An 11,368-nucleotide genomic window follows, 5' to 3' on the forward strand; every position below is an offset into this window, starting at 1 on the left:
AGCTCCTCCAACATCTTTCTTTTTCTTTCCTGTTAAATACTCTTAAACGCTCACTAAACAAAGACATGAAACTCATAACTGCACTCTCGGTGTGAGCTCCCAGTCTCGGCCCCAAACTGTGGAGAGCAGCACACCTTTAAGCACCTGGGCTGATTAGTTAATGCAACCCAGGTGTGTGTGCTCTCTCCACCAGCCGGCGCAATCGAGACCAATCCGCCTCTCCGGCGGACTGAATGCTACAATCACCCACTCTAATATTTGGTGAAACCAACAACTAAACCTCTTCTTGTCTGCATGTTTTATATATTGAGTTGCAGCCACATGATTTGCTGTTCGGGGAGCATTAATGTAATGAGTATTTGCATTAATGAGCAGGTGTACCTCATAAAGTGGGCACTGAGTGTAGCTGTGCATCATATTAAGCCTGCTTCATCTAATTAACTGGGACTTGAAGTCAGGCTAAGTGAAATAAGCCCAGCCCGCTTTGGGAAGTACCCCCCCAGGTGTGATGGGCACATGTATACACACCTCCGAATAGTGACTACATACTCAGGTGTGCACATTAAGCATTTTATTTTGCTCACATCTTACATTTTCTACAGATCATTGTAATCCTTTCTAACATATTCAAACCACTGAACACTATCTAATTTTTATTCAGGTCTAATTTATTGTACATATCATTTTAATCACAAAAAGAATATATCTGAATATATCGTAGAATATTTTCAAACATTTTCATATGGACAATAATGGTATTTTTTGTGTGATTCTGTAACTGTGACAGAAGTGGTTTTTAGACAAGGGAAGTGTTACTCCTCCTGGTCTTCCTGGGTTGTGAGTGGGGTGCCCTCCAGGAAGGTGTGGAAGTATTCGGCGGTGTTGAGTTCAGGGTTGGTCAGGAGCAGGTGACACTTGGGGAAGAAGAAGGAGGACAGCAGTCCCAGATTGCTGATCAGGATGGCAGTCATGTGACTGATAGACTTCTGCTCGTTGGTCCAGCCTGCATAGATGGGGATGAAGACCACCCACACCACACAGTACGCCAGAGTGGAGAAGGTGATGTCACGAGCCAGGTTGTACTGTTTGGCGGGTTTCTGCGCCATAAAAGTGCACATAAAGGAGACCAGGCCCAACAGGACATTGAGGCCCTGCATGAGGCCGAACCCTATCATAGGATCAACAGGGCAGCGCAAGAACTTCCTCACAAATGTCACCTCCATGTTGGCCACATAGAGAGAAAGCGATGGCCCTTCATTCACAAACCATCCGCAAAACCCAACTTGCACGCCGCAAAGGGCCAGCACAAGCAGCCAGCTGCCTGGGCCGCGCAGGTGGTCAAGGTGAGCTGGAGCCTGGTCAGGAAACTCCGTCACACAGACAACCTAAAAGAGAGAGAAAGGAACAAAACTTGTGACTTGGGTTGCCATATTTAGAATTTGTCAAAACCATTACAGTACATTACATTTATTTGGCAGATGCTTTTATCCAAAGCGATGTACAATACATGCATGCGAAAGGTCATTGGAGCAACTACAAAACACAAGTCTGATAACGTACAATTTTCATGTAGCAGTTAACCCTAGCCAGAACCAGACAACAGGTGGTTTCCGATACCACTGGAACCTTTTGCGCAAATTTATTACAATTCATTATTCAGACCTGGCATTATATTGTCTGGTTGGGACCACAAACCGGACCTGTACAAATATTGAAAACTAGACATTCTGGTTTAACACCAGGGATCTGGCAAATTTTGGTGCTTTTAGGCCACACAAAGATGGACCTGCAAGGTCTGTTTTATCAGGCTGAGCTGTAGTGAATATTGAGAATACTCATAACATTTAAGCGAAACTATCTGGATGGATAGATACTAAGTGGAAACATACCTTAATTAAATTTTTGGTTGAACTGCCTTTTTAATAACTGAGTAAGTTCATCAGTATTGTTGACTGTATTAAACAATACAGTTTAATTGATCACTTCTTGACTACACTCTTACTAAGACTGTCATATTCCTTTTTTGCAGAACCTTAGTTTTTAAAGGTCCTCTACAGGCAATATATTTATGTGTCATTCTTCACATTTTGTCTGGTGCTACTTAATCTCAAAGCCTCAAAAGAGAACAGAAAGGGCTTGATTTTGGTGTACAGTAGGACCTTTAAACTTTCAACCTTTGTTTAGTTGCTCTCAATAAGTTGCATGTCTACTAAATGAACATAATGAAATTAAGTGTAATATGGATTACCTGCAATGACAGGGCCAGGATGGTTGAAAGGGTAACAGTGGAGAAGAGGGCATTGAGAGGCTGCTGCAGGTAACACACCCAATCATTTGGCTTGCCCAGGAAGAGGACCACGCTGGCGCAGCCCCCCATCAGGCTGAGCAGGGTAAAGGCGCTCATTGCTCCCCCTGAGGCACGGACCAAGGGGGTACCACGGTTGCACAGGAACAGCACGCCCACTGCCCCCTGGCAGGCTAGGAGCACCAGTCCCGCCAGCAGTAGTGCTAGGGATGCAGGGCTGCTCCATGACAGGTAGTCGTAGGTGGGAAAGGTGCAATTGGTGCTGCTTTGTGTAGACCACTGACCCTGAGGACAATCGGTGCACTGGATGTCCTCTGCAGAACCAAGAGACGGTCAGAAATCAGCTTACTTTATCATTGTTGGATGAGTGTGTGTGCCTGTGTCTGTGTGTGTTTGTTTGTGACAGAGTAAATCACCTGTGTTGTTGTGGAATGTTCCCTCCTTGCACTTGATGCAGTCGAAGCAGCAGGAATGGAGTCCTTTGACGCGACGAACCTGTCCAGGTTCACAGTCGGCAGAGCAGGTTGAATTAGGTACCTGATGGAGACAGTCACCAGGTCAGTCATGACATACTGATGCAGTATGTATGAAATATTTTGTTCCTTCCACATCTCAGTTAAGAGAGAGAGAGTTTAGCCTTGTACAGTCATCTTCATTTTTGCAGGAAGGGAGTGAACCGTTCCCTTTTTTTGTATAACTGTGTGCTTAAACGAAATGTAGTTCCCAGGCTAAGCACAATGAACAAACATTCACATCTTTAGTGACTATACTAGTGGTCTGCAACCCTGATCCTGGAGAGCCACAGGGTCTGTTTGTTGTTGTCACACAGCACTTAATTGATCAATTAGAGCCATTGATTGCACCTTACTTGGTTTCTTGGGACTGAATTGGTTGCTGAATTTAAGGTGAAAACAAAAACCAACAGACCCTTTAGATCTCTGGGACCCGAGTTGTAGACGCCTGGATGGCCTGGCAGAAGTAAGGCTTTTACCTTGGAATTAGGTGTGTACCATTTGATGAGCTTTTCATCAATGCTTAGAGTCTTGTCAAAGCTGCCAATTTCTTTAAACTGTAATTTGCCTTTCTGCCATTCCCAAGTGAATATTTTATATCCTATGTTGGGGTTCCCGTTACTGTCAAACTGAAACAACTTGCTGTTTACATTAAAGGAGACATTCTTGATCACGTTCAGCAACTGTGAGAAGAGAGAAACAGAGAAAATTTGTTTTTCACTTACTCATTGCACTGTAACAATGTTTTTGGGGAGACAGTATCATGTGTGATCCTCTTTTATTTAATCTGCCAATATTATTTGACCATAGTATCACACTTTCATTATTATTTTTATTATTTATTGACAATAATTACATTGATATTTACATGGCTATTTTCTCAATAATATTTGCTTATATTTTCATATTTGACTAATCAATATATTTTAGTCATATTTGCTTATAAAATAAACATATGTCCTTGATAACATGAACATTTGTTTACATGTTTAAATTATATCATGATTCATGCCTGATATAGAAACAGATGACATCACATTTTAGACTTCCATGTGCTCTTCCATGGGCAGTATTGGTGTTTAATAGTGGGTGTTGGGCAAAGCTATCAACCAATGGTCAGTTTATTGATACAAGGTCCTGTACCTGCCAAGGGTAGATATTGTGGTCAGCTCCCTTGTGGCAAGTTGTGGAGTTGCATCCTAGCAGGCGGTGCATTGCATGTGCCACAGTGTAAACGGCGGTGTACACACTTGCGGCTGTGTACTTGAGGAGGGGGTTGGTCAGGAGGGTTACGTTGTCCGGGGAGAAGTCTGAGCACTGAGGGCAGGGGTCAAACAGGCTAGGGGATGCTTTCATGTTTTGTGGTGGTCGGCCCTGGCGTATCCTATCATCCCTCTGCTTCCCTAGCTTGGAGAACAGCTCTTTGGCATAGTCATCCAACTGATGAAGAATCTCGGTCATGTCAGAAAAGACCACCATGGTCCCGACGGTGTCAATCTTCTCCAGGCTGGTTACCTGATCATGCAGTCCCCAAGATGTGCTACCCACCCAAACTGCTCTCATGTTAGTTTTGATGACCTGCCAGAATCAGAACCGCATGGTTAGGTGACATGGTCAGATGACACGGTCACAGCCTCATGCTATTATTAATAGTTTTATTCCTACTGATGTTGTCATTAACAGTTATTCTCACATTCCCACTCCCACATAGGTTATCAGTACCTGTAGCTGTCCTTTAGTGACAACTGTTCCTGAAGGAACAAATGAACCTGAACTTGCACTGTGCGTATAGATTAAAAATATGCTATTTTAGATTCGTCATGTAGAATAGCTCTCATGTCATTGGATGCTTTGGTCAAAATCAGCATAGCTGCTGAACCATGTGCCTAACCAAATGAAGACAAAGAGGATGCACTTAGAATCTGTTGTATTTGTTTGCAAAGGCATTAGCCGGCAAAGATAGTATAACTGACAAATATGCTCCTATTCCTCCTTCACATCCATTAATGATGTTTGAAAAGCAACAGCATGCATTAATGGCCGAATGTAACATTGTGGTCTGGTCTTACTACACACTTGGAGAAAAAAGGATTATCTGGCACGTAAGTGCCATGTGGTATAGTACAGTGCAGTGGTTTAAGACCAATTTCTGAGTGTTAGGAGAGAGTGAGGTTGGTTACAAAATGATGCTAAAAAAATAACTTGCAATTCACCATTGACATTTACAGTAGTTTCATAAAACATTGCCCCTGTAACATTCACTACACTTGTAACAGTGTACGTGACTTTTGCACTTAAATACTGATTGCATGGTTTATCAAAATCAGTGCCCTTCATATTGGCCCCCCTTCCCTCGACTGTAAAGCTGAAGAAAAATGTTCTGATGCATCACGCATCACTCATTTTAAAGTGAAGAAAAATAAGTCTGAGAAATAATTCTGAGGGAAAAGGGAAAACCTCCTTGCACTCACTTCACTGAAAAAGTCCCTGGCAGGCTTGAAGAGTGCGAAAACCACGACCACAGTAACCTCTGTCTCATTGATGCGCTGCAGGATCTCCTTCACCGTGGGCACGGGGTCAGAGTAGACGGGTATCAAGCCCTTGTAGGACACGCAGATGCCATTCTTGGAGGCCAGCGAGGAGAGCTCCAAAATTCCCTGCTTGCCATATTCGTCTTCGCTCCCCACCATGGCCACCCAGGTCCAGTTGAACCTCTTGAGCAGGTGGACTATGGCCTCTGCCTGCCGACGGTCGCTGGGGACCGTGCGTAGGAAGGACGGGTACAGGCTTTTGTCGCTAAACTTCTCACTGGTGGCGCCAAAGCTGATCTGGAAGCAGCAAAGCAGAAGATGAGTAGGGGAAATGTCCCTGTCAATAGATATGTCAGTACTTACTGGATGAAACCAACTGTTTTCATTTGCTTAACCTGCCACACATAATATTGTTTGTGCTTTTTTTATTTTAGAATGTTTCCCAGTTTATTTCTACATGTACTATATATGCCTGCAAAAGTCAGGCTATGAACCCATCTATGTGTATACGGTAGATATCATACAGAGTGTGGACTCAACTTTATGCTGTATATCAGTGGTTCCCAACCTCGGTCCTGAAGTACCCCTGTGTATGCTAGTTTTCATTCCAAACAGAACTGCAATCCCAGAATTTGAACAAATTGTTAATTAAAGGCAGGAATCCACCCTGGACAGGCCGCCATGCACACACACCATTGCAGGGCACACACACCATTCACTCACACCTATGGCCAATTTAGAGTCTCAAATTAGCCTACCTGCATGTCTTTTGACTGTGGGAGGAAACTGGAGTACCCGGAGGAAACCCACACAGTCACGGGGAGACCTTGCAAACTCTACACAGAATGGCTCACGTCATGATTATGAACCCTTCTTGCTGCGAAGCAACAGTGCTACTCACTGCACCACAATGCCGCCCATAAGCAAAATATGAACACAGAAATTTTATTCTTCATGCATGCTATTTCTGACATAATGTGGTTTAAGAGGGTAAATAATACCTCTAAACATGAAAAGCACCTAATTAAGAAAAATTTACAACTTAAAATTCTGGGATTGAAACTGTGGTTTGAACAAAAACCGGCATACACTGGGGTACTCCAGGCTGGGGACCACCGCTCTATATAATATTAATAAAGAATCCATCAACCTAGGTATATGCTGTATATAACAGTATAGGAAGGGCACAGACCCAACTATGTGCTGTATATAACAGTACGAAAGAGGGTACAGACCATAGACAGACGAAAAATATGGACAAGTCACTGGAACACAGACTCTCCAGTGTGATAGGGTCTGAACCCAGAAGTTATATGTGCCTGTGTACAATGGAGCCAGAGACTTCTCAGTAGGGACTTAAAGTCCAGTCGTCCACTAAGTGCATGTGATACAGTGACTCGGTAATGACGCAAACTGTCCCTTATTCATCCACAAAATATTACCGGGTTGTCCAAATAGCACAATAACTGAACAAATAGGCATGTGGGGAGATGTTAGACAAAGAAAAAACACCTATTACGACTACTTTGTCTTGTGAAAAAAAATTATTGACCATATTATATTTTGACCATATTGTTGCCGTTGATTTACATTAAAATTAGTGGCTGAAACACCTATACTGGAGCCAACCGCAGTGGCGCTAGTGAGCAGTGTCCCTCAACAAGACAAGGAAGTGAGCTTCAAAAACGCAGCCCAGTTTTGGCCACTTGGTACAGACCCAGCTAAATGCTGTATATAACAGCATGAAAGAGTGTACAGACCCAGCTATATGATGTATATAACAGTATGAAAGATGGTACAGACCCAGCTATATGCTGTATATAACAGTATGAAAGAGGGTACAGACCCAGCTATATGCGTATATCAGTTAAAGTCAACCGACTGTATATAACAGTATGAAAGGAGCCGATGTGTATACAGTTGAAGTGTACAAACGCTATAACGTTGAAGGTGACGTATCTGTACAACTACCAGTAGACTCACCTGAGGCATGAGGAAGAAGCCGAGGAGTTTTCCAATGACAGAGGTCATGTCAGAGGTCTGGGGTCCAATAACGGCCATCACGCGGGTGGAGTACTCTGTGTAGTTGCACATAACGCTGACCTCCTTGGTGTCGCCCTTAGTTAGGAACAACATGGTGGGCTTCACGATGACGGAGGACTGCTTGCAGGTGTCAAACATCTGGTGCCCCATCCTGATGCCAGGGAGCAGCTCAGGGTTGCTGTTAACCTCATCAACTGCGTATTTCATCACCAGGGAGAGACCCAGGCCATAGCTGCTGATCCTGTCGTGGGAGTGACACAATGTTTTAGCCTATGCCACACTGACTGCTGGAAGCATCAGTCGCATGACCAGTATACTAGGAGCAAACATCCACAGGCATTTAAGCCCTCCACCCTAAGTGTATATGTTACCTGTCACAGTGTATGTCATCAGGCTGCTCTCTGGTGCTCAGGTTGCTGGTGAGCTCATTGATGGGGAAAAGCCCCCCCAGGCTGAAGTTTCCAGGTGAATGAAACAGGTCAGTAGATATGTCCTGGAACCACTGTGGTGTGTCGCCACACCCTTGCCCAAAAACCCAGCACAGAATCAGGAGTCTCAACGGCATCACCATTCTGACACCAAGGGGCTGAGAGACTGACAGAGAGAGAGGGAGAGATGACATAAGGTAATTGGGGCAAGAAAAGAGGGATGTTGAAGAACAAATCTGAAAGAAGGAGAGAAAAAGATAAACGTGAGGAGGGTATTAGAGATATCAAGTGAGCTGGAAGTAGTGAAATAAACAGGGGTGGTTATGGGGTGAATGGCAATAAGGCACGAGTGGGACCAGAACAGATTGAGAGCCCGAGATAAAAAAAAAATGGGACAACAAAATACGCTGAAATACAGGCTGGTCACAGAGACGGTCAAGATGAGATGTGACACAGGCTGGTCACACAGACAGTGAAAGGAGGAGGAGCAGAAGACAGGCTATAGCTCTGGGGAAGGGTCAGCGTAAAGAGACTGACCTGGAAAGCAGGGTTCTTCGGGGAGCACGAACAGGAAACTGCAGCACACAATCGGGAACGCTGACAGCTCTCTCCAGGTGATGACCACTCTGGACACTTCCATCTGGGAGGCACCCAGCCAAATCAGCGGTCAGCAGGAAGCACTTCAGAAACAAAATGCCTAGAATATGTAAATTATGCCAGCTGCATTTCCCTTTCTTGCTCTCTGGATTCACACCCCAGGAAAGATCACTACAGTAAACACCGTACCCATTGGTTTGTCCTGCAAACTGGAATTTATCTTAATTGATCTTAATCTTGCATGTTTTTGGAAAGTTTTTTACGTTTAGACTTTATGTTCTAATATTAAAACTAGTAACAGAGATATCTCTTTCATATCTCATATCTGTCCTAAGGAAGCAACTGAACACCCCTGACCAATCAGAAACCTATGAAGCTATTTGTCCCAAACATTATGGTGCCCTGAAATTTGGGGCTATGTATACACAGAGCAGAAATTTCTACATGGTGAAAACAAAATGTATGAAAAAATATCACTTAATGAAAGATGAGAAGCAGCACTTTAACCATGTGTGAATTTGATTAATTGTGGAGTACAGAGCCAAATCAAGAAATAAAATGTGTCGTTATCCAAAGAAATTATGGAGGACACTGTAGCTGAATGCTATGTACAATCTATACAATATTAAATTGTCAATAAGCATGGTTAGCTTGTCAAGCAATGGACAACTTATTTCCCAATTTCCACATTGCTGAATTATGTCCTTATTTTTCCTGCCATTTTGAACCCTTGACCATATTATAAAGATAAGTAGGTCTTTTAGACCAGTGCTATTTATTTTAGGAACTGCCAGCCAACTAGGTTTTTCTCTGGATGATAACACTTCCTAAGCAGTCTTGCGAAAAGCTTACAACATCATCACTGTCAGTATGCAAGACACAGAAAGCATGTTAGACTGTGGAGGTGCAGATAAAGCAGCAGGACAGGAACAGGAAAAAGACAGGGGCCACTATCAGACAGTGTCTTACAGCTATTCATTTGACCAACTGGAATTTGTAGCTAGAATTCAAAACTATTGTAGACTTGTGCGTGCAGGCAGGGTTACATGCTTGAGCCAAGCTGAGCTTCCTCTTGTGGGCAGATGTAAAACACAGGGAAATGTGACCTGTAGTAAACAGGTGATGGGAGAAAATAAGAGAATGAATGACCCAGGAGTGGTATGAAATATACACTGCATAGCCAAGAGAATGTGAACACCTGACTTACAACATCTCATCCAAAATTATGGGCATTAATATGGAGGTGGTCCACCCTTTTCTGCTATAATAACCTCCACTCTTCTGGGAAAGCTTCATACTAGACGCTGGAGCCAGGGGTGCCACCAGGGATTTAGGGCCCCGTGAATAGATCTCACATTCGGGCGGGCATGGTGGCATAGTGGTTAGCACTGTTGCCTCGTAAGAAGGAGGTTCTGGGTCTGACCGGATCCTCTCTGATCCCAAAGGTGTTGGATGGGATTGATGTCAAGGCTCTGTACAGGCCAGTCAAGTTTGGCCTCACTGTTCTTGACAAAAAAATTTGTATATGGACCTCACTTTGTGCCCGGCGGCATTGTCATGCTGAAACAGGAAACGACCTTCCCCGAACTGTTGGGGAAGCAAAGAATGTCATTGTATGCTGTCGCATTAAAATATTAAGATTTGCCTTCACCAGAACTAAGGGGCCTAGCCTAAACCATGAAAAACAGCGCTAGTCATAGCGGTGTCTGAATACTTTTGGTCATATAGTGTACTTTACAATCTTTTTTTGTGCCTGCCGTGTGTGTTTGCATGCTGTTTGTCTGTGGCCTGCATGGTCCAAAATGGCTGCTGTGCATCACCAAGGTGGGTAATACACATTGTTAGGTGTTGGGATGAGGTTACCCCATCTTAACCTATTCTCTTCAGTCACTCTTTGAGAGCTGGAAAGTCGTTCATTCTTACAATAGTCACCTGAGACCTGTATTGTTTTCAGTGGTAGCTGAATGCTGGATGTATGTTTGAAGAGAGTCAAGCGACGAGGATGAATGTTTTTCTCTGATTAGACACTTTGCATTTGTGGTTTTAACTCTGTAATATTAGATGTGTGGCAGTACTGCATTAGAACCAGTTTTGCATGAACCTTTGCATAATTATTTCTTGGTTTGCATTTATATAGAACCTTTCACTGTCTGAATATTATTCTGTGTGTTAAGCTTTTTTTATTGTTATTTATCGTTATTGTTTGCTTTGCATCCTGTGTTTTCCCCTCAAAACACCAGATCCATAGGTAAAGGGGAAGTAAAGTGAACACCATACCTGGGAATCAGTGTGACCATTGTAAACAGTACTGCTAAGTGATTGACAGCTTTTACGGAAGAAACATTTCTACGTAACAGGAAAATTTCCACGATCATTTGTTGATTCCGAGGGGCCATATCATCCTTGTTGGGGGCTCTGGAATGTGCCATCAGGAATATTATTTTATTTCTCTTTTATTTAACCATGGTTGTCACATTGTGATTTACTTTTTTTTTACAAGTGAGCCCCGGCCAGGAAAGTAGCTTTACAAAAAGGTTCACACATAAAAATTACATTCCTCAGTGACCTTAGGTTTTAATTTTATAACATATTTATATTGATGTAGTTATTAGCACAGAACTCCATGGTCATGTTTCTGCTTGCAAAAAACCCCCACAGATGTGGGACAATGCCTTGTAATTTTGGTTTTGTGGTGCTCATTCATTCAACATTTCCTGCAATTCAAATGACATTAATAATAACAATAATGACAGATTAAAAATGAGCTGTGGGTATTGAATGTTTTAAGGCGTTTTCAGATGATGTTATGGTACAGATCTCACACACTGTGAACCTGACATTTACTTTATCTACAGATAGTTGAATCCTTTCACTGGTGCCAAGGAAGAACTTCCACAGCTCCTCCAATGCTGGCCAGCAGGTGTCAGTAGTGGACCCAAAGAAACATTCACA

At 43.1% G+C, this 11,368-nt stretch overlaps 1 protein-coding gene across 1 annotated transcript; it reads right to left on the bottom strand.

The window, feature by feature from the left end:
- Positions 1-574: 574 nt before the first annotated feature.
- On the bottom strand, positions 575-7,962 carry LOC135238326 (taste receptor type 1 member 3). Its single transcript, XM_064306109.1, has 8 exons — positions 7,763-7,962; positions 7,332-7,632; positions 5,289-5,645; positions 3,961-4,395; positions 3,297-3,500; positions 2,722-2,842; positions 2,249-2,619; positions 575-1,385 (listed from the first exon to the last, which is right to left on the bottom strand). The coding sequence occupies exons 1-8, from the start codon at positions 7,960-7,962 to the stop codon at positions 813-815; spliced, it is 2,562 nt and encodes an 853-aa protein (XP_064162179.1). The 3' UTR covers positions 575-812.
- Positions 7,963-11,368: the final 3,406 nt, after the last annotated feature.

Source organism: Anguilla rostrata, chromosome 13 (assembly GCF_018555375.3).
Source record: "Anguilla rostrata isolate EN2019 chromosome 13, ASM1855537v3, whole genome shotgun sequence".
NCBI lineage: Eukaryota > Metazoa > Chordata > Actinopteri > Anguilliformes > Anguillidae > Anguilla > Anguilla rostrata.

Bases quoted from the DNA above. Each gene is read 5' to 3' on its own strand.
- LOC135238326 (XM_064306109.1), bottom strand. From the start codon at position 7,962: ATGGTGATGCCGTTGAGACTCCTGATTCTGTGCTGGGTTTTTGGGCAA. The intron at 7,633-7,762 runs GTAACATATACA...CTCCCACGACAG, and splicing joins GATGACATACACTGTGACAG to GATCAGCAGCTATGGCCTGG. The intron at 2,620-2,721 runs GTGATTTACTCT...TTGGTTCTGCAG, and splicing joins AACATTCCACAACAACACAG to AGGACATCCAGTGCACCGAT.